The 20,126-nt window shown below is 53.2% G+C and overlaps 1 protein-coding gene across 1 annotated transcript; it reads right to left on the minus strand.

Moving 5' to 3' along the window:
* Positions 1 to 9,041: 9,041 nt before the first annotated feature.
* Positions 9,042 to 17,703, minus strand: SRM (spermidine synthase). The gene is made up of 8 exons (XM_024210623.3): positions 17,497 to 17,703; positions 16,707 to 16,827; positions 16,233 to 16,325; positions 14,838 to 14,991; positions 12,882 to 12,965; positions 12,109 to 12,254; positions 10,899 to 11,021; positions 9,042 to 10,029 (listed from the first exon to the last, which is right to left on the minus strand). The coding sequence occupies exons 1-8, from the start codon at positions 17,643 to 17,645 to the stop codon at positions 10,012 to 10,014; spliced, it is 888 nt and encodes a 295-aa protein (XP_024066391.1). The 5' UTR covers positions 17,646 to 17,703; the 3' UTR covers positions 9,042 to 10,011.
* Between the last annotated feature and the right edge of the window lie 2,423 nt (positions 17,704 to 20,126).

Consider the following 20,126-nt stretch of genomic DNA (forward strand, 5'->3'; position numbering starts at 1 on the left):
GATGGATCGGCGGGGACTGCAGCGAGGGATCGGGCACGGCTGGGCGGGGGGGAGCTGCCTCTGGGCTCTGTTCTGCCACCGACAATGGCTGCAGCCCCTTTTATAGCCCGCTCCCGAGCCCTGCAGGTGACGCAAACAATCCAGTCCCTATCAAAGGCAAATTAGACTCTGGAGGGGTGTCAACACTTGGCTGCTGGAGCGGGGCCCTTCAGCGCCCCGGGGCTTTCCAGGTGCCCCTGCTGCAAAGACCTCTGTGGGGGGAGGGGGGAGCAGGGGGCTGGGACCAAAGTAACCCACCCTCCCACACCCGCGGGTGCCAGGCACTGTCTGCAGCTGCCACGTCTAGAGGGGCTGCTCCTGGGGTCCTAGACACTGCCTGCCAGAGCAGGCCAATGGCCCCTCCAGTCCTGTAACCTGTGGCCAATGTGGGATGCTGCAGAGGAAGGTGTCAAAGCTCCCTCCCCCATAGTTACAGATGGGCCTGGACCCGAATCCAAACAACCCCGAGTTCTTGAGATGTTGGGGTCTGGATCTCTGCAGCTCACCCCCGTGTCTCCCCACAGTGATGCTCACCGGTTATGCTGAGCTGCTCCCCGCTCCCATTCTAGCACCTCTGGGTTCCAGGTGTCTGGAGACGTCCCCCAGTTCCAGACTGTAGCTTGGCAGAATGGATCCCAGGGTGCTTGGGTTTCATGGTGCTAAAGAGAAAAGCAGAGGCTTAGCTGGGTTGGGCCGACTTGGAGCAGCTGTGCCTAGCAGGGCTTGCTCATGGCATGATGACCCCTGCTTTAGGTTCCTTCTGGGTCCCCCTTTCTCCCCAGCTCTGCCCTGCACAGCCCCTTTTCAAGCATCCTTCAGAAGGTGCCTCCTGCCCAGACTGATGTCCCTGTAGTAACAGGCTGTGGCCCAGGAGAAGGTTCTGTAAGGACACTGCAGCCTACCCCCCATTCCCCTGTCACTCTGGTGTCATCTGGCCCCTGCCTCCTGGGATCCGAGGACTCAAAGTTCACATCTCTTCTCACCCTTGAACCCACTGCCCTCTCCCCTGGGAACACTCTTAAGGGGAGGCCCAGCATTGCAGCTCAGGTCTCTTCCTCCTTCCAGCACCCCCTGTAGAGCAGATAAGTTCTCACTTTCCAGATGTGGAGGCACAGAGAGGTGATGTGGCCAACGGGACACAGTGACTGAATGGCAGAGCTGAGGATAGAACCCAGAAGTCTGTCCCCACCCCACCCTCTCCATCCTCTAACAGCCCAAGCACCTCCACTCCTGTTTGAACAAATAGAGACCCAGACCTCAGGGCAGTGGAGCCTTCCCCTAGCACCTGATGCCCAAATATCAACACACGAGTGCTAGAAGAAACCTTTGATAACCTCGCTGAAAGACACAAAGGAAAGGAACTATTCTGTGTGAAACAGATTCTCCCTGGGAGATTCCTAGGCCTAAATTCTAATCAGGAAATACAGCACCCTAACAGGGGTGCTGGTGCAATTTGTATAGTGGGGGTGCTGCTGAGAGCCATTAAACCAAACTGTAAACCCTGTATCTAATGGAAACCACTTCAAGCCAGGGGGGTGCTGCAGCACCCCTAGTTCCAGCACCTATGTGCCCTGACTCTCTTTCCCACCATGCCCTGGGATAGCTGGGGAGTTAAGGTCATTGCCAGCTTGTGCACCCTGATCCAGGATGAAACGTCACCTGCTCCCTTCAGGAACGATCGGGCCGATTTATCCGAACCCACCCTGCTGCCCTCCTTAACGCAGTCCATCAAACTCCTCCAGCCCAGTGAGAGCTGCTGGGGTGCAGGATGCAGAGCGCACTCACCTACTGAGTCCCAGTTACTGAGCCTGGCATGGGGACCTGCCAGCTGACCCAGGACTGAACTGCTTGGCGGTGGGAGCAAAATCAGGGGATTGCAAATGGGGCCTCAAGAGGAACTGGGGCCTCATCCCATTCCAGTCTGAGATGGGGCTGCGATAACAGACAGGCAGGAGGTGAATCCAAGACAGTCACTTACGAGACAGGACTAACCCAAAGGGCACATTAGCCCAAATGCTAGGCAGCCAGCAGTGGAGGCGGACAGCCAGTACAGCTAGGTCTCCACTCTGGGGGCTGTCTAGGTGAACCAGACTGTTTGTTTGCATGGATACAGCTCTGTGTGCTGCTGTGTCTTACATATGGGCTGTTCCCTGAGACGCCACAACAGAGTGAATGGAGTGACAATCCGGCAGCAAAGGGACAGGTGAAGGGGATAAGCGGTGATGTCAGAAAAGAGTTGGAGAGGCAGGGAGATGCCCAGGGAAGCAGGAGCTGTGGAGATGGCTTTTCCACCACCAAGGGCCAGACAATGACCAGCATGGAGGGCAGCCTGAAAGGTGCAGATGTTGAGCAGGTCTGTAGGGTTGGCTCAGGCTGCAGCAAGACCAGCAAGAGAGGCTTAAAGGGCAGGAACGCCAGGAAGGAATAGCACCGTCCTCAGGGAGCAGGCCCGGGAGACAGCGTCTGCCCAGACGTGACAGCAGAGTCCCTGTCCCCACTCCCAGCTGCCAGGCAGGCTCCAGCCGGAACATTCTACGATGCTTCTCCCAAGAGCTGAGCTTGGTGTCCCTGCTGCTGCGTGAACTGAGGGGACGTGGCCGACGGACACTCACAGGTGGGATGGGTTCAAAACCACTCGGCCCTGGCTGCCTCAGAGGTGGTGATGGGCCACGCTACAGCTTCCTTTGCCTGCAGAAATGCCCGTCTCCCACATTACCCAGCAGCTTCCTTCCCTTCTCCACCACAGACTCCCCAGCCAACTCCTCCTCTGCCCTCCCCAAGAAATAACCCTGTGGGCCTTCAGTCTCACTAACTTGGAGGTGGGGATTTGCCCATGAGCCAGGCCAGGTGCCAGCTCAGACCTTTGCTCTGTGATCTTGCTGATCCCTGCCCCCTTCATAAAGACCAGCTGACCTCTGAGGCACTCCCTCCTCCTAGCCCCCTAAGCACTTGTACAGGGAAAGTCAAGAACTTTTCTGACTGTGAGGGATTAACATGGCCCCTCCATTTTGCCCCGTCACTTCATCTCCCACAACCCTGACCACACCCATTGGCTTCTCAAATCCCTGCCTTGGCTTCCCCATTGGGGTCACATCAAGGTAAAACTTCTCCCCAGCTTCTGAGTCCTGCATGGCTCCAGTCCCTGGCACCTCCCCCCCCCACATTAGGGTCTTATCCTTTCTACTTCCACCATCTCCTCCTCCTATTCCCTAGCTGGTGCTACTGAGCATTGTGGAGGCAGATTGTCATGTTGAGGGGTGGGGATGTCCCTCCCAGCTGCTTTACTCTGTTGGTTGGATGTGCCTGGTCTCCGGCCTATTTCTTGCCTGGCCTTAGACCAGATCACAGTATTTTCTTGCTGCACAAAATGGAATTGGATCTGGCTCCCAGAGGCCAGAAGCTCAGTTGCATCTGAAGGAAAGGGTTCAAGGGCCTTAGCTTTCCTTGGTAGCCAGACACTTCCCCAACATCTCCACGGGGATCTGAGTGCCAAAGAGCAACACAATAAACAAAGCAACAGTCAGCTGATGGCAGCAATCCTCCTCGAGAGGGGAAACCAACTGGCAATTTGCTCACAGGCCTGAAATTGTAACTCATTTATCAAGGCAGTCTCAGAACGGTCCCCTAACACCAGCAGCCCCATCCCTGAGGCACCTCGGTGCAGCATGGCTACACACCAGATGGATGGTTCAGTCACAGCTTTCATTAGCACTAATATAACAAGCTAAGGAAGAGAGAGTATCTGAGTGTGGGTTGGAGCCTAAAGTCCCTGCTCATCTCTGAGACAAGTCTTAAAGCAGGTGCACAGAGGAAGGAATATCACCAGAACATGGATGCCATGAATTACTGAGTCTTGTGTAGTTCTCCAGGGAGGCTGAGCTGGGAGACAGGTCCTACCTTCTCTGGCCACTGCTCCATAAACCCAGCTGGGATTGAGAGAGGCTGAATGGGGGGTACAGAGGGGGTGGTGGCCGCTTGCGTTCTAAAACATCACAACATTTAATTTCAGCGATGTCATAACTTCAGCGATATCCAAACAGTGCGTTGTGGGGGAGTGGGCGCCCGCCCACCGTTGCGGCATCAGAGTTTGCCATTTCAGAGTAATGATGTGTTCAGTTCTAAGTCTTTTGTTCAATGATACGAGGTAAAAGTCCAAGTGAAAACAAAACATTTCAAAAACTTTTCCATAGACAATGTCACCAAAATCAACACGTTCCCATGAAACAATTTCGATTTCAACTACACAGCATCTGCCTGTGGAAACTCATTGATGGATTCTAATTAGGAGGCAGTTCTAGTATTGGGAAACAGTGTGAAGAGGCCTGGGGTGCGGGCTTGGCAATCTGAACTGACTCTCACGGGGGCTGAGACTTCCAGACTCGTCTCAGAGATGGCCAGAGACGCTGGGGAATGACCTCTTGTGCCATGAGATTTGTGAGCGGCTCTTTCATACAGCAGATCATGGTACCCACAACCCCTTAGTTAAGTTTAATCCCAGAGATCAGACTAGTTGTATCAGCACAAGAGCCCACGTGCCCAAGGACCCTTCCCTAATGAGTTCACACAGTCTGCTCCCAGGGAGAGTCCGGCTCACTGCTCTGGCTGCTCTCTTGGAGTTGAAGTGAGTTAAGAACAGGGACACGTGCGGTGGTGCTGTACCCCGGTGTCTACAGACAGAGCTATAGCCTTGTTCAGCAAATCCCACACAAAGGAGTCCCCGAGAAGCAGAGTCTTCGGCTGCTGTGTACAAATCACACAGAGCCTTTCAGTACCATGGAGAGGGCAGCCTCGCTCTTGTCAAGGAAGTCTCCTGCTGGAGGGAAGCGAGTGCTTATCATTTGCAAGAGCAAGAGGCTATTAAAATTCTATTAGCCGTCCAGCCGGCAGCCCTGAAAGATGGGCCACCTACTTCCATAGCATTTGTGATCATTCCGCTCCCCCCCCACTTTATCTGCTTCACACATCACTGTCCTATAATTGAGATCCCGGTTTCTAATTCCCCACCTTTTGCATATTTTAAAAGCATTTAACTCCCTCCTATGCAGACAGTCAGAAAAGAGCTTCACCCAAAGTGCCCGGCCTTTAACTCTGGGAAATTTCTCATTGTACTTTTTAATGACATTTTGCCTGAGTCTCTTTGTCTGGGCCCTGGCTGGTTCCTCAGACTTTCCCCTCCTCTCCCTCATCCCTGCAAAGGAAACTGCTTCCCCCAGCAGCTTGGGGGCAGTTGTTATCACTTGTCGATTGTTTGCCTGTGGAGGCTCCTGTTCTCTGACAAAATTGTCCTCAGCTTGGCAGTCTCGCACTCTGGCTGGGCTCCATCAATAATCCAGCCAGGCCCTGAGAACATTAGCACGGGCTGAATGAGGTACTCCTGCCAATTAAGTGGCTGAAAGGACATGGGCAAGCTATTTTTCATAATGAGGTTGTTTTTTTCCCCCCAGAAAAATTTATGAAACTTTTTGGGAACTGAAGAAGTTTCATTGGCAAAGTACAGGGCTAGGAGTCAGCCCCAGGCCAGCAGACTTGACAACAGGCCTCTGGGGCACTGAGGGTGCTGCCTACCAGTACCCTCTCATTGTGTTCCTCTGTCCATCTCCACCTGTTGTTTCCTGTCATATTCTTACACTGTGAGCTGTTTGGGGCAGGGCCTGTTTTTTTGTTGTGTTCGTACAGCGCCTAGCACAATGGGGTTCCAGTTCTAAGACTGTGACAGGCCCGGGTGGTACCGCAGTACAAATGGAGAACACCAATAGACTCCCTTCTTAACTCTGCCAACTTCCCTAGCCTTGCGCAAATCACTGAGTTTGGCTGGCCAAGCTTATCCCAAGTGACTATTGATTTTCAGGGCCCCGCTGGAGCCACCTTAAACTGGCCCAGTTTTCAGCTGACAGCAGACGCTCAGCACACTAAAGCTTCTTAAGTTTAGCACCCGAGATCACTTGTCACTTTTGAAAACCTTGATCTCTTGTACCTGTGTTTCCCAAGCTGTAGATCAGGGTTAACAGCTGCAGCCCCAGGTGTGGAAGGGATAATCATAGATGAAATTCATGTGCGGCAGCCTAGCTGACACTCTATATGCATCCGAAGAAGTGGGGTGTAGCCCACGAAAGCTTATGCTCTAATAAATTTGTTAGTCTCTAAGGTGCCACAAATACTCCTGTTCTCTATACACCACGTAAGTCCCATTGTAAGGGCTTGACTAGTGCACAGAACCTGTGTCAGCCCTCTACGCAGGGGTGACTTTCACTCTAACAGTCAAAGTGCTTGGAGCTGCTCAGATGGCACTAGGTACGGTTGTGCAAACTATCCTTCCATTCCCTGGCTGCATTGTTCATGAATGCCAGATTCAGGCAGGGAGCCGTCTCTCTCAGTGTAGAGCACTGAAGCATTTGAAACTGCCTATAAAGAACAATGGTCTGGCCATTACTGTGGAGTTATGTGTAGGGCTCTATCGGTAGATCACGGGCCGCTTGGATTGCAGATGGCCCTATCCTGCCAGGGTAGTAACTGACTTGTAAATTAGGCCATGCTAGTGAGATTAAATCTTTGCAAAGAGCTAAGGAAAAAGGCAATCAGGGCCAGCTGTATGGAAGTGCCTGGAGCCTTTCACCTCTAGGGCATGATGCATGGGGGCAGTAATCTTACACATTACCAAACGGTGGCTGCTTGAGGGCCTTGCTTGACTTTGCCGGCAGACTGAGTCCCCTTCCCCATATATAGGAAAAGCCTCATTGGCATTCTCAGCAGAGATGTGAAGGATTGAATAGGTTATAGGGATTGAACCATCCTCTGCCATGGTGGGTATGGGGTAACTCCAAGGGGGGGGGGTGAGGCATGTTAACGGGGAAGCTTGCATTGGCCCCTGCCCAGTCTGTACCTGATCTGTGGACAAAGGGATTTGCAGAGGTGTCAATCCAGCACCTTTCCCCAGCACCAACTTAGACTGTAAGCTCCTGGGGGCAGGGCCTGGCTTTGTGTTTTGTTTGTACAGCACCCAGGGTCCCTGAGTAGGGCTCCTGGATCCTACAGCAATACAAATAATCAACAGGTGAGAAGAGCTTTCTAAAGGTGGGTCAGCATGAAGGGCTGTGCCCTGGAGCCCTTTAGACAGGGCGGAGGGGCAAAGCTTCAAGGTGAACAGATAAGCTTTTAAAATAAGAGAAAATTCAACAAGAACCACAAGAGCAAGCAGGAGGCGAAATCGCAGCGCTGGAAATCACCTCCCCCTGTACTTAGCACATCACCTGCGTGCAAGGGCCTGGGATTCTGCTGACACCAGGGACACCTCCTGCCCGGGATGGAATGCAGCTCCCTGCTGGGCTTCAGGAGGATGTTATCAACAGAGGCAGGAGGAACAGACCCCATAGCCCCAGGCTTGGCAGGTACAAAACATCTTTATAGCTCTCCCTTCCCCCACACCTTATCCATTCCCTTTTAGTGATCATCTCCCTAGCCTCCCCCTGGAGGCTTCGACACAGGATTACTTCTTCCCTCACTCACCCATCACGCTGCTTTCATACTTGTAACTCATAAGACGACGACAGCTGACCCTCCTAGAGAGACTGGGCCCAAAGTGCTTTGGTAGCCTTACGGAGACACCACGAGGGAAGAGAACGACCCACCCGTGCAAGGGATGGAAAGACGGCTTTTGGCCAAAATCAATCCAGAATGCCAGGGGCCTGATCTCCCACTAGCAACTCCATTTCCACCAAGAGAACTACAGGCAGCAAACTGCATAGAACTCTGGTCAGTTGCCCCAGAGAAGGAAGGGAAGAGTTGGGATCAGATCATGTGCAGGTATCTTGGGGCGGGGGGGCGGCCCGGGGGAGGGAAGGGGGTCAAACCAGAGTGTAGGGCACTAGGGCGACCCCTAGGGGATAAGAAAAGGCTCTGTTCTGGGGACCACACTAAGACACAACAGCTGGGGTGGGAAGAACGTGTATATAGGGCAATAGGACAAACTCCTTGGAGGGGTAGATCGAACAAGGCTCAGGGGCCCCAAGCGAACGGAAGGACACAAAGTTGTCACACCCACTTAAACAAGCTAGTTCAAGCCCAGACACCAGGGTGAAATCTGGCCAGCCTGCCCCTGACAGACTGAAGGGGAGCCAGGCTCCACTCCTGCACTGGAGCATTGCTTTGCAATGCCTCAGGCCAGCGATGGAGCTGTGCTGATGGGAATCTGAGGAGTGGGGCTGCACGCTGAGGCAATAACTAGAGATAAAGCAGAAGGGGAGACTCCAACAGAGGAGGCAGACGTGACAGACAGTCGCTGGCTACATGAGCTGCAGGCACTGTTGGACAGCGGCTGTGACACAGCCTAGTCCCAACATGAGCAAAACATTGCACCTCTACTGTTACCGTGACAGAGCCTGCCGGGGAACGCTCTTCCTTGGCAGCACAAGCCCTTTGATTTGGGTTCTCGAGATGTCCCCTAGTGGACATTCAAGGTTTGTACAGCTAGAGCCCACTGCAGGATTGAAGAGCAGTCAGCCTTAGGGACCAGCAGCAGTTTTGCAGAGGACAATAGACTAGCTGGGAGGAGTCAGCGATTGAGCCATGCTTGCAGGGAGATGGGCAGCTTCCTTAGTTTGACAAGTAAGAAGCGGGGGCGGGGAGCAGACAGGAGCCTCTTGTTTGGACTAGAGAGTAGCTGAGGCCAAGGGGTGCTGACTTGTGCAGTGCACATGGGACAGCAGAGGGGCTAGAGCTCTTAGTGGGTGGGGGCTGCAATGCAGAGCATGCACCAAGTCACAGTTTACAACATATGCCTTTTATATGTCCTGCAGGGCAGGGGGAGGAGGAGCCAGGCTGACTGGATGGTGCCCCGAGATCCTCCAGTAAGAGGCAGTAGGACAAGCACAGGAGTTTTAGAGCATCCCTCCCTATCAAGGAAATGCACCGACTCCAATGTCACCTTATCCACCAGAACAGATTGTTTGCTTGGGAGTGACAGCTGCAGGGGGCTGCACTGAGAGAGGACACCAACAGCCCAGAGGCAGCATGGAGTTCTTTTAATGAGTAATGGAGAGGTGGAGTCTGAGCCTCAGGACCCAGTACACGTGGAGAACAAATTACACATCCATTGATCTTGGGAGCAAGAATACAAATCATGATACGCCTCCCAGGGGCCAGCCAATACCCGGCCTGAGTCTTCTACTTACGGCTAAAAGGCGGAGGCCTTCAGGAGAGACTAGCTCCCCTGACATCCATCCTCGCTGCTATCCACCAGGCAACGGATGGATATAAAGCACCGACCTCTGTATTGGGGAACATGCCTTGGAACCGATCCGAAAGCAAGGATTAAAAAAAACAGGAGTCGCCCTGTTAGTGCCTCAGCACTTCGTTTCCAACCAATTTAAAAAACAACAAACTACTAGACTTTGCTGCCAGCCGATGAGCTGGCCCTGTAACACTGCTGCTCCAGCGGGACTAGAGACCTATTGTGAATGGCAACAGAGGATATGAATTGTGACCTCTCCAAGGAAACAGTGGAGCTGGAGTTCAGGCCTGTTACCAGTTACAATAGCTCAGCAGATGGAGCTCTCTGTAGAGGAGAGCAGGCTACCTCCCTGCACACTATTCCCTTCCCTGTGTTTAAGACTGAGTTAATGAACCTTCTGGACTCTTCCCAAGTTCCAGAAGATTGCTACGCAGACACACGCGTTATAAATACACCAAGTGAGCTGGGGCCAGGAGGAGGGGGGAGAAAAGAAAGAAAGGAGAAAGATATCTTACATTCCCAATACTGGAAAGAACAGTTTTGACCCCAAGCAATGAGGAGCTCGGAGAGTCTCATCTGGCTTATGCCCTGCCATCTTTAAGCGTTATCAGACGGAATGTTGGCTGGCAAAGGGTCAAATCCCCAGCCAGGAGGAAGAGTTGGCAGCCTGCTGAGAGAGTCCCCATGCTGCAGCGCTGAAGATCTCTGGGTCCAACTCACGGGGGGAAAAGCAGCTTCTCAGGCTCTCACACATCACTCAAGGCCTGGAGACACCCAAGAGAGAGGAAGTCAGTTAATCGTCTAGAGAAATGACAAACCTGCTTAGACAGGGGCTGGGAAGTGTATTTCTGGGCATGCTCATTTCACATTACAATGCCACTAGCTCGGGCAACTCCTCTACCACGCCGAGCAGGTCTCCTTTCTGCAGCTGCACCTTTCGCACCCGGGGCTTAGGCCTGACTGCAACAGGGATGGTTTGAAGGGGGCGATGTAAACCATGGACAAATCCTTCAGCAATGCACAATGAACTCCACGCCCACCGTAGACCATCACCACTGCCGTTATCTAGTCCTCTGGTTTGCAGCAGGATCCACAGCCCATGCCTGCATTACCCAGGCTCTTTGTGGGGCTTCTCTAAGGAGGACTGGTGACTCTCAGGGCCCACTGGTGGATCTAAAGCCTGTTCGGGGTTTGATTCAGGTTAGTTCTCTGTAGCAGTCTCCTCCTATACACGTGTGTACTGACAAGCTGAGGGTTCAATAAGCTCCTGCCCCACCAGAGCTATTGGCCGGCACTGGCTTCCCCACGCCTCACCCAGAGCAGCCAGCACCCAGATCTCCATGCTGGTAGCTCTGCAGACCGTACAGTCCCACACCAACTCCCACGCTCCCTGGAATTAATCAGGGACAGTCCTTCGCTCAAGGTCAAGGGTCCCATAAGCTGGAGCTGAGCATTCCCTGCCCAAGAAGGAGGCTTGTACTTCTAATGAAGGCATGGCACCAACAGCAGAGTTACAGAGCAGCGGGGCTCCCCCCGAGTGGGAACCCTTGGTCCCAGATCAGGGGTTCCACTCCACAGAACTGTGGGTTCTCACCAGCCTTTGGGGGGAGAGAGGGGCTGCAGCCTCACTTACCTTCCGTGCAAACTCAGGCAGGATGAAAGCTGCCTGATGGATGTCAGAGTTGTAGTATTTCAGGTTCATCTTTTCCACTTGTTGCTGCGACAGCTGCTGCACGGGCTCCCGGAAATTTGTGCTCTGCGAAGAGGAAAAATACACGCACTCGGTGTTTGTGTAATCGTCTAGAGGGGCTCTGTGTCCTGGCTGCTGGGAGCAGGCAGTGAGCACACACACAAACGGGCATTTTTTATGGTATTTTGCCACCCTAGGATCACAAGCCCTGCACGACAACAGCCTCTTAGGGTCTGGAGTCTGCAAACCCCGGATCACATGACTAGCCCTTATTCCCAGGCTGAAGTCAGTGAGATTAACTTGCATGACCAGGGACCGTCTGCATGAGCCCTGTGCCAACCAAAGCTTTCATGCCGTGAAAGAGTGCCTGAAGATCAAACCCCTCACTCCATCTGTATTCAATGCGGCACTGACTACACTGCAGCTGGCATTCTGACTCAGTGCGAGAGCCCAGCCGTGCACTGCAACAGGCCTGAAGGGGAGAAGTCGGGGGACTGGAGGCTGTATGCAGAGCCTTTCACTTCAGAGCACTGCTCCAAAGCCAGTCCAGTTATTAACAGCCAATGACTGTTTGGGGCCCTGCATGCAATGAGTTTGGTGGGTCTCAATCCGGTTCCCAGTGGATAGCTGCCCTCATCTCAAAAGCAGAGCCGCCAGAGGCTGTCAAAACTGACCGTCTCCCTCATTCCTTGGCGTGGCCCCCCCCGGTCAGGCCTGGGGCCCTTTGACGGGGAGCCTGCACTGCTGCTGCACCTGCTCAGTGGGAGCCACACCCTGCCTCTCACACATGTGCACAGCATTCACCAGGACATTTGGTTACAGTAGCCAGTCAGTTCTGTCCCAATGACACACGGGATGGGCAAGCAGGACCGTGGCTTCTAGACCCCGACTAGCAACGGCCAAGCACAGCATAGACCCAGGGGGGGGCCCTGGTTCCTAAGAAGATGGGTCTAGGTGCCACATGTAGATCCTTCTGAGTTAGCCAAGGGCACAGCACAGAGGCAGACTGCACATAAGCGGGCTTCCTGGTCTTTCAGAAACTAAGAAGTGGCTGATGCCGCTAATTGAGCCAAGCCTGTTCCATGTCTCCCTCCCCCTCCAGCGACCCCACAGGCTGCAGGGAGACGGCAGCTGCTGGACACCCAACACTCACTGGGTTCTTACTGCACAGCATGAAGCCGATCTGTCCGCTGGGATACGTAGGGATGGTGCAGTAAGCGTATTCCACCACAGGGAACAGAGACTTGCAAAACTGACGCATCTCCTTAATGAGATCCAGGTGTAGCCACTGGCATTCACCTGTGCAGGTAACAGGGACAGAAAGGAGGTTAGAATAGACAATGGCCACCTTTAGCACTCTGAGCAGAGGGTTTCAGGTTAAGGCTGGTTTTAAATCTGAAGACTAAGGCCTGGTCTACACCTAAGTCTTACCGGCATAGCTACATCGGGATGGGCTGTGATTTTTTAACACTGGGATAGCTTTGCTGGTAAAAGCCCTAGTGTAGACGCACTGCGAAGATTACTGGAAATGCATAGGAAGACTAAGGTCAGACTCCGACAGCTCTGGGAAGTGAGATTTTTAAACAGTAGATATTATACCACGGATCCCAAGTTTGGCTTTTTGAGGCCTCTGATATCTGTGCCTGGGGATTACAACATTTACATGAGATCCAGAACAGCAGGCACAAGGGGACAAGATCCTCAGACCCACATTACCTGTCTGTTATAACCCTGTTACAATAGGATCCTGGTACACCCAGCCTCACCTACCTGAACTTCCCTATTTACATAGTTACCTTCAATTCTAGTCTGGGACTTGGGACACCTGGGCTCAATTCCCAGCTTCATCAGACTTCCTGTGACCTTGGGCAAGTCACTTCGCCTCTCTGTGCCTCAGTTGCCCAACTGTACCCTGTCTGGTCTCACCTTGGCAGCAGAGAATCCCATCCTCCCGCAGAGCCGTCTTCATCAGCTGGTAGTAGGATTCTTTGAACAAGCTCTCCGCGGGACCTGGGGGTAGGATGTCACAGAGATGGCTCAGGGTCCATGAAAATCCCTTTGTGCATCTTGGGCATGGCTTCGCCAGGCTCCGGAAGAGACTAGAGCTTTGCTCCACCTGGAGGTCTAGATACTCAGGTTTGATACCAGGCAAAACTCAATTGTTTTAGAAAAGAAGGTTCTGAATCACTTTTTAATGTATTGCAAATAACTAGAGGTGAGCTGGGGCTGTGTAGTCTAGTGTGTTTGGATCTGGGGTTCTGGTTTGGCCCACCTCTAGCACAGCAGAACCACCCCAATTTTCTTTTTGCTAATCAGCAAACATAATACTCCTCACAAAAATAAAAATCTCATGATCTCACCCCACTGCTCGGCAGATTAAAGGGAAGAAGATAACATCAGCAAAGGGCACTGGGGTTAGGCTACGTGTCTATCAAGATCAGACAGTAGTAGCTGAAGGAACCTCCTGCTAAGGGAATCAGGAGAGCAGAACATCCCCCGAGGCATGTGCCCTCCACCTCTCCACCCCCTCCCAAAAGCGTGGTTTTGTTTCAAATGGAGCAGAAAACAATTACATGGTCAAACCCGAGGCAGCATTGTGTACTCTGTCGAAGAGAGGAAAGGTGGTCGAGGACCTAGGGTGCTAGCTTGGGACCCAGGTTCAATGCTGCCATGAATTCCCCGTGTGCCTTCAGCAAGTCACTCTGGGGCCAGATTTTTAGAATGATTTAGGTGCCTAATTCCCATTGATTTCCATGGCAGCTAGATGCCCAAATACCTTTAAAAATCTGGCCCTTCAAGACACAGCCACGGTTACCCATCTGTAAAACGGGGATAGCAGCACTTCCCTGTCTCCCACGGTTGTTGGGCGGCTAATACATTAAAGACCCTGCAGCTCTTAGCTACTATGGTAATGGGACCAGTGAGTACGTAAGGAAGGTAGCTAGCTCCCTTAGCTTCTCAAGGGGGTGGCGAGGCGCGGACAGCAGCTCACTACAGGTAGGAAGACTGAGGAATCTTACATCACTATAGCTATCTCCGAGGAGCATGACAAATCCACACTCCTGAGAGATGTGGCTATTCCAACCTAACCCCAGTGCACTCTCTTTCGGGTTCTTTCTGATGGAAGAACTCTTTCATCGAGTTGGCTACCACCTCTTGGGGAGGTGGATTACTTATGACAGGAGAACCCCTCCTGGTGGCGTAGGTAGTGTCTACACGACAGAGCAATGTCGATGCGAGGCAGCTTACGTCGCCCCCACTAGGGAAGCGTCTACACTAAAATTTTGCTCCCTCCGACGTAACATCCCCGCTCTGCCGACTTAACCCACCTCCACAAGAGTCAACGTCAATGGAGTTAGGTCGACACAAGGAGCGAAGGTGGACACGCAAAGGCGACTGAAAGACTGCAGCGGCTGGAGGCTGACGTAACTTAGGTCAACACAATTTTGTAGTGTAGACAAGTCCTTAAATGGCTACAGCTGTGCAGCTGCATCTGTAGTGGTTTACATGTAGACACAGGCTGAGTAGGCAGGGAGGGTTGGCAATTAGGGAGTTCTTTTCAGACTCCAGGATCAACTAGTTCCTACAAGCGGTAATTAGATCACCTCCCAGGACTGGGGCACAGAGCCGCGAAAAGGGAAGCAAGAGGGCTGGCTGGCGGCCTTGCTCCTGTGCTGGCAAAGAAACAGTTTTCAGATGCCGTTTCACCCCCCACCCGCTCGGGGCCAAAGAGACAAGGAAGGAGTAGTTCCAGCAGCTCCATGATTTGCATCTGGAGCCCCAGGCAGATCACTTCCCATCAAAGGAACTGAAGTGAAAGGGAGGGAGGGATTTCTCTGGGCTGGGACCCACCCCACTCTCCCCTTTCCTTTGGGTTCTCACCCATGGGGTCGGAGGAGTCTGTGATAATCACATCAAAGGCTTCTTGGTTCTGTTTCATGAACTCAAAGCCGTCCCCAACGTGCAGGGTGAGCTTGGGGCTGGAATAGCCCACCGCCATCCCTGGGAGGTATTTCTTCGATACCTGAATCACATCCTGTAACAGACAGCACAAGCAGGTCAGTACATACGGCGTCATGCAGCCAAGCTGATCAATGGCGGAGTCATTTCCTTCCACACCCTCAGCTAAGACCCACCTCACCAGCCGTTCGAGAGCAGTCTGTTTCCAGCATCTTAAGCTAACACACAAGGCTCAGCCCTTTCCTATGGCCCCCGAGTTCAGCAACATTCTTGCACAATAAGTGCCAAACCCAAAGAGCCCGCAATTTCCAAAGGTGCCCTGAAGAACTGAAAGGATCCGATTACACAGACCTGCCTGCTCCCCTCTCCCCTGGGGAGATCACCATCTGCAGAGGCAGATCCCAACCAACACGGCGATTTTCTTTTAAACCCTGAAAATTGCCAATATGGTTTTCAATGAACGATATTCCCATCCCTGCCCCGAGCCCTCCTTTCCCTCTGCAAACTTCCTCGTCTAGGCCTCTCCGCCTCTGGGTGAGGAGAACACCTCGTCCCTAGTAGAGGAGCACTTTCTTCCGGGTGAAAAATCACTGTGTATCCCCTAAACACTAGAATCATTACAGCTTGCAGAGATGTGAGAAGACACCAGTGTCAGCTGTTCCGAGCCACTCCTTGTGCTCAATGGCCGTCACAGTCCCTATTCACGTCAAGGCACACTCAGCCAGCAGCATCATTTGATTTAGTAGAGAGGTTAGGAATGGACTCTGGGCTTAGTTCTCATTTCTCACACAGATATTTCCCAGCACAATGGCGACAGTTTCTGAAACTAACGCCAATATGAACTGACAAGTGGAGGAAGGACAGACCCACCTACCAGCAGAAGGCCCCATAGGAAGCAGTAGAACACCAACTCAGCAGTGACCTAACAGAGGGACAAGGTCCCTTCGTTGGAGCAGGCGTGCTGTCCCCGTCAGGGGAAGAAAAAGGGCACTTCCCAAAGCCAGAAGAACGTCTCTTCTCTGGAGCTCAGCCTTCAGATCCTGCAATCCAGACTGGCTTAGCCCCAGCTGTGCATGTGGAAGAGTCCGCAGGAAAGAATCAGGCTGCTGCTATGGAGGGCCGTGGAGGTAGCGCAGTCACTGCCATGCCAACATGGCAAGGAATGAAAGCGCTGTCTTTAGGGTCAGTTGCAGCGGATGAAGTAGCAGCACTAAGCTGATATTTTGAAGCAGCTCTCCCATTTACCCTGAGCCACTCTGCAGCCTCACAGCCCATTGAAATAAAGGACAAGCCAGCCTCACCTCCTGCATTACGTACCTCATCAATTTCACACTGCACCACAGAATCCACGGATGGGTGCTTGACCACTTCTCGTAACACTCCCCCATCGCCACCACCAATAATTAGCACCTGAGACAGGAGAGAGGCCGAAAACAGAAGAGAATCAGCTTGGTCCAGCCAGGCTGGAAGGGTCATAGCAAAGTCTGGATCAAGAAAGTTAGCCCTGAAAATCCAATCAGGAGACTTCCACAGCTTTGCCACGGACACAGTCCCCCCCGTAAGGCAGGGATATTAGTATCTCCGAAGCTATAAGGGCTGCTTGCGAGATGCTTTGCAAGCCCCAGGTGAAAGCGCTACCGAAGTGTAGAGCACTGTATTTGCATTGATAGGCCACATACTTGGCGCTTGGGTTCAATATGTCAAAATGCAAATTAGGACAATTGTCATTTAAGCACGACTCCTAAAACTGTTGGCACAAGCAACCCGGCCATCAGCCAAGAAGCCCCGTACCTTGCGGGGCTTTGGGTGGCTGCAGAGAGGTAGGTTGGCAATCGTCTCCTGGTAGGAGAACTCATCTCTCTCCGTGCACTGGATCACCCCGTCCAGCACCAGCACGTTGCCGTAGGTCTTACTGCGAAGGCAAGAGAAACGAAGGGTCCTCAGGGCAGCGCCCGCGCAGAAGAGGCTCATGGCACCAGGTCTCGCTCCGGAGCGGCGCTGCCTCCGTCCCCCACTAAGTGTTGGGCAGGCCCCACTCTGGCGCCTGGGAGTGGTGTCAGGAATCACCCCCGCCCCAACTCCCTGCCCCCCCCCCACCCCGGGGCTGGGAGCCACCTGCCAGCACCCACCCAGGACTGGACCTCGGCCAGGCATCCCGGGAGCAGCGTGGGGAAGGGGCCACGCTCCACCCTGCTCAGGCCCCGAGGGGTGGCCAGGCTGCCCGCGGGGCCGGGATCGCCGATCCCCCCGGCGGAGAGGAAGGGGAGCCGGGTCCCCGAGGGGCAGCGGCTGTTGCCCTGCGGTGACAGCCGGTAGGGCCCTGCCCCGCCACCTCACCGCCCCGCCCCCGGATCCGGATCCCGTCCCGGGAGCGCCCGTGGGGCGGGAGAGTTGATGGGGAGGCGAGTCACCCCGTCCAGCCCGCTCCGAGCCCCGTTCATCCCCGGCCCCGGCCCGCTCCCCGGCCCGTCCCCGGCTCATCCCGGCCCGGCCCCATCCCCGGCTCATCCCCGGCCCGGCTCATCCCCGGCTCATCCCCGGCCCGGCCCCGGCCCCGGCCCGGCCCATCCCCGGCCGGCACCTCCGGAAGACCAGGATCTCCTGGTAGCGGGAGCGCTGCTGGTGCAGCAGCTCCTCCACCTGCAGGGACAGCGCCTGGCCGGGCCACAGGCTGCAGGTCTCCCGGAACCAGCCCTCGCGGATGGCCCCGGCCGCCGCCCCGGGCTCCATCCCGCCCGGGCCCCCACAGGCCGCGCCAGCCACAGCAGCGCGGGCACCTGCCGCCAGCACGCCGCCTCCTCACCCGAACCTGATAGCGCCCGGGGGGGGCGGGCCCCGGCCGCCAGCAGCCAATCGGAACCAAGCCCCGCCCCTTTCGTGGCTTTGAAGGTTGCTATTGGTTCGCTGTCTCAGCGCGCAGCCTCTATTGGCGGCTCTAGCGACTGTGTCTTGCGGTACGGCGAATACAGCTAGCAGGTTAGTGTGGCCGGCTCCGTGGGGGCCACGTAGGGGTTATGGATGGGAAAGAGACCCTGACCCTGCACTGCAGGAAATGGAGGGTGTGTGTGTGTATCTGGGGGGAAGCGACCCCTCCTCAGTGCGTGTGTGTGTGAAAGTGACCCCCCCCTCAGGGTGGGTGTGTGTGAAAGTGATCCCCCCCCCCCCGGGGGGGGGGGGGAGGGGGCCCCCCCCCAGGGTGTGTGTGTGTGTGTGTGTGTGTGAAAGTGATCCCCCCCCCGCTGGGTGTGTGGGGAAGCGACCCCCCCCTCAGGGTGTGTGTGTGTGTGTGTGAAAGTGATCCCCTCTCCTCCCCCCCCCCGCTGGGTGTGTGGGGAAGCGACTCCCCCTCAGGGTGTGTGTGTGGGGAAGTGATCTTTCCCCTCCCCCCCCACCCCCCCGCTGTGTGTGTGTGTGGGGGGGCGGTGGATGTGGAATTGCCCCCTCGCTATGTGTGCGTGTGTGTGTGGGCTTGACCGGTCATGGGGGGACAGATGTGTGATCCTCCCATCTCACTCTAGGGCTGTGGCTAGAGGGTGGGGTAGATGGGGATGTGACCTAGTCTGCTCTATGTACGACTAAGGGGCAGTTGGGCTTGTGACAGATGGGCCAATGGGGTGTATGCGCCTCTGGGGATGGGGGTGCATGACTGCTCCCTGCTGAAGAGGAAACTGAAGTTCTGAACGTATGACCTTCTCTCCCCCAGCTAGTGAGGTAAAGGTAGAAATCCAGGGTTGATTCTATCCTTTCTCCCCGCACCTCAGGGGAGCTCCTTGGAGCAGAGTGCATATCCCCTTTCTATTTTCTAATTGAAACAAAATAGTAATAAGTGAGGAGGGAAAAAGACATGAGGCCAGGGAAAGGACATATGGATAGTAGCTCCATGTATGAAGCTCCCTGTATGATGCCACTCTTGAATGAGAGAAATTGCAAGTCATTTCTCTTTCATTTTTATTGATTTTTAGCACTGTATACCGAACGTGTGAAATATTCACAAATACTGTCTTACACTATTGTATACAGAGATATTAACATATTTAGGTGTACAACAGAAATATCAGTGAGTCTGGGGTGGTTGCATTGGTTAAGACAAGAGATTTATACAAAGTAACCCAAACTAAGAGCTGATAAAATCCTATCCCTGCACAACTTTGCATAGTCTGTACATGGCCCATGTGGCACACATATACTATTTTAGGAATGTTGTTGTAGTTTTAAAAAGATTAGTGGGACATTTTCTTTCTCCTAGCATCTGTGAAAGAAGGCACTTGGTTCCACAGGAGTGCATCGATGTAGCAGGCAGGAGGAAAAAATAAAACTCCCTTTCCAATAAACTTTTCTAGACCTAAAATGTCATGATTTTAAAAGCCAGTATCTCTTGGCAAGAATAGAAACTTTTACTAGATTCCACTGGGAATAAGCATTCTCCCTTTCCTAATGGTGTAGAGTTCCTGTTGTAGCCCTACAGGACACTGGAATAGAGTGGAACTTAAACCTAAGACAGTTTTAGATCTGGAGGAGTTACTACTTGCTCAGGCCTGACTATTGCTCATCTTTGGCCACTGGCCTTTCAGAGGCATAGGGATGTGTTACTTAAGAGTCAAGATGAAATGAGGTATATTACATCTTTAGAAGAATGGATAAATACCATCAATTGCAAAAGTGAGTATAACCCACTCTATATTCCCCACTGATTAGAGCCATGCGATGAACATGAAAGCTCCACAATCCAATCTGGCTACTTAAATAGGCTCTCAGTAGTCTGTAGGTGTTCTGTTCATATCCACTAACACATCACTGATCTCTCTACCTTCTCTGAGGCATGTGTGAAAATAGGACGGGGACTACAATATTGCTGATTAAAATATTGAACTAACTGCAAGGCAAGAATAACTCCAAGGTGTTTAACATCCTGCTATGTGGTTAGTTTGAGATCTCAGGGCACTGTTACGTTCAACTGTACAATCCACACTCTATGATTAGAACTGATGTTGAAAGAACTTTTGATGTATACATGATATCCAGAATGCCTCCCCTACAAATACTTTAAAATAGAGGACTCAGTTCTGAAACTGTTACTTGCACTGAGTAGTACTTATTCCTGTGAGCAGTCCTATAAAAAAAAAAAGTCTCCTCATGTAAGTGCTATTCAAAATGAGAAGGATTGCAGAATCAGATTCTTTATCAAGAATACTGTACCTGAGGGCAAAACCA

This window comes from Terrapene carolina, unplaced genomic scaffold (genome assembly GCF_002925995.2).
Source record: "Terrapene carolina triunguis isolate 2854851 unplaced genomic scaffold, T_m_triunguis-2.0 Scaffold714, whole genome shotgun sequence".
Taxonomy (NCBI): domain Eukaryota; kingdom Metazoa; phylum Chordata; order Testudines; family Emydidae; genus Terrapene; species Terrapene triunguis.

Coding starts and splice junctions, on each gene's coding strand:
- SRM (XM_024210623.3), bottom strand. CDS start 17,645: ATGGAGCCCGGGGCGGCGGCCGGGGCCATCCGCGAGGGCTGGTTCCGG. Junction 12,255..12,881: donor TGGGATTCTCTGCTGCCAAG/GTGAGACCAGAC, acceptor TTACCTGCACAG/GTGAATGCCAGTGGCTACAC. Junction 11,022..12,108: donor TGCTGTGCAGTAAGAACCCA/GTGAGTGTTGGG, acceptor TCCTCTTCGCAG/AGCACAAATTTCCGGGAGCC.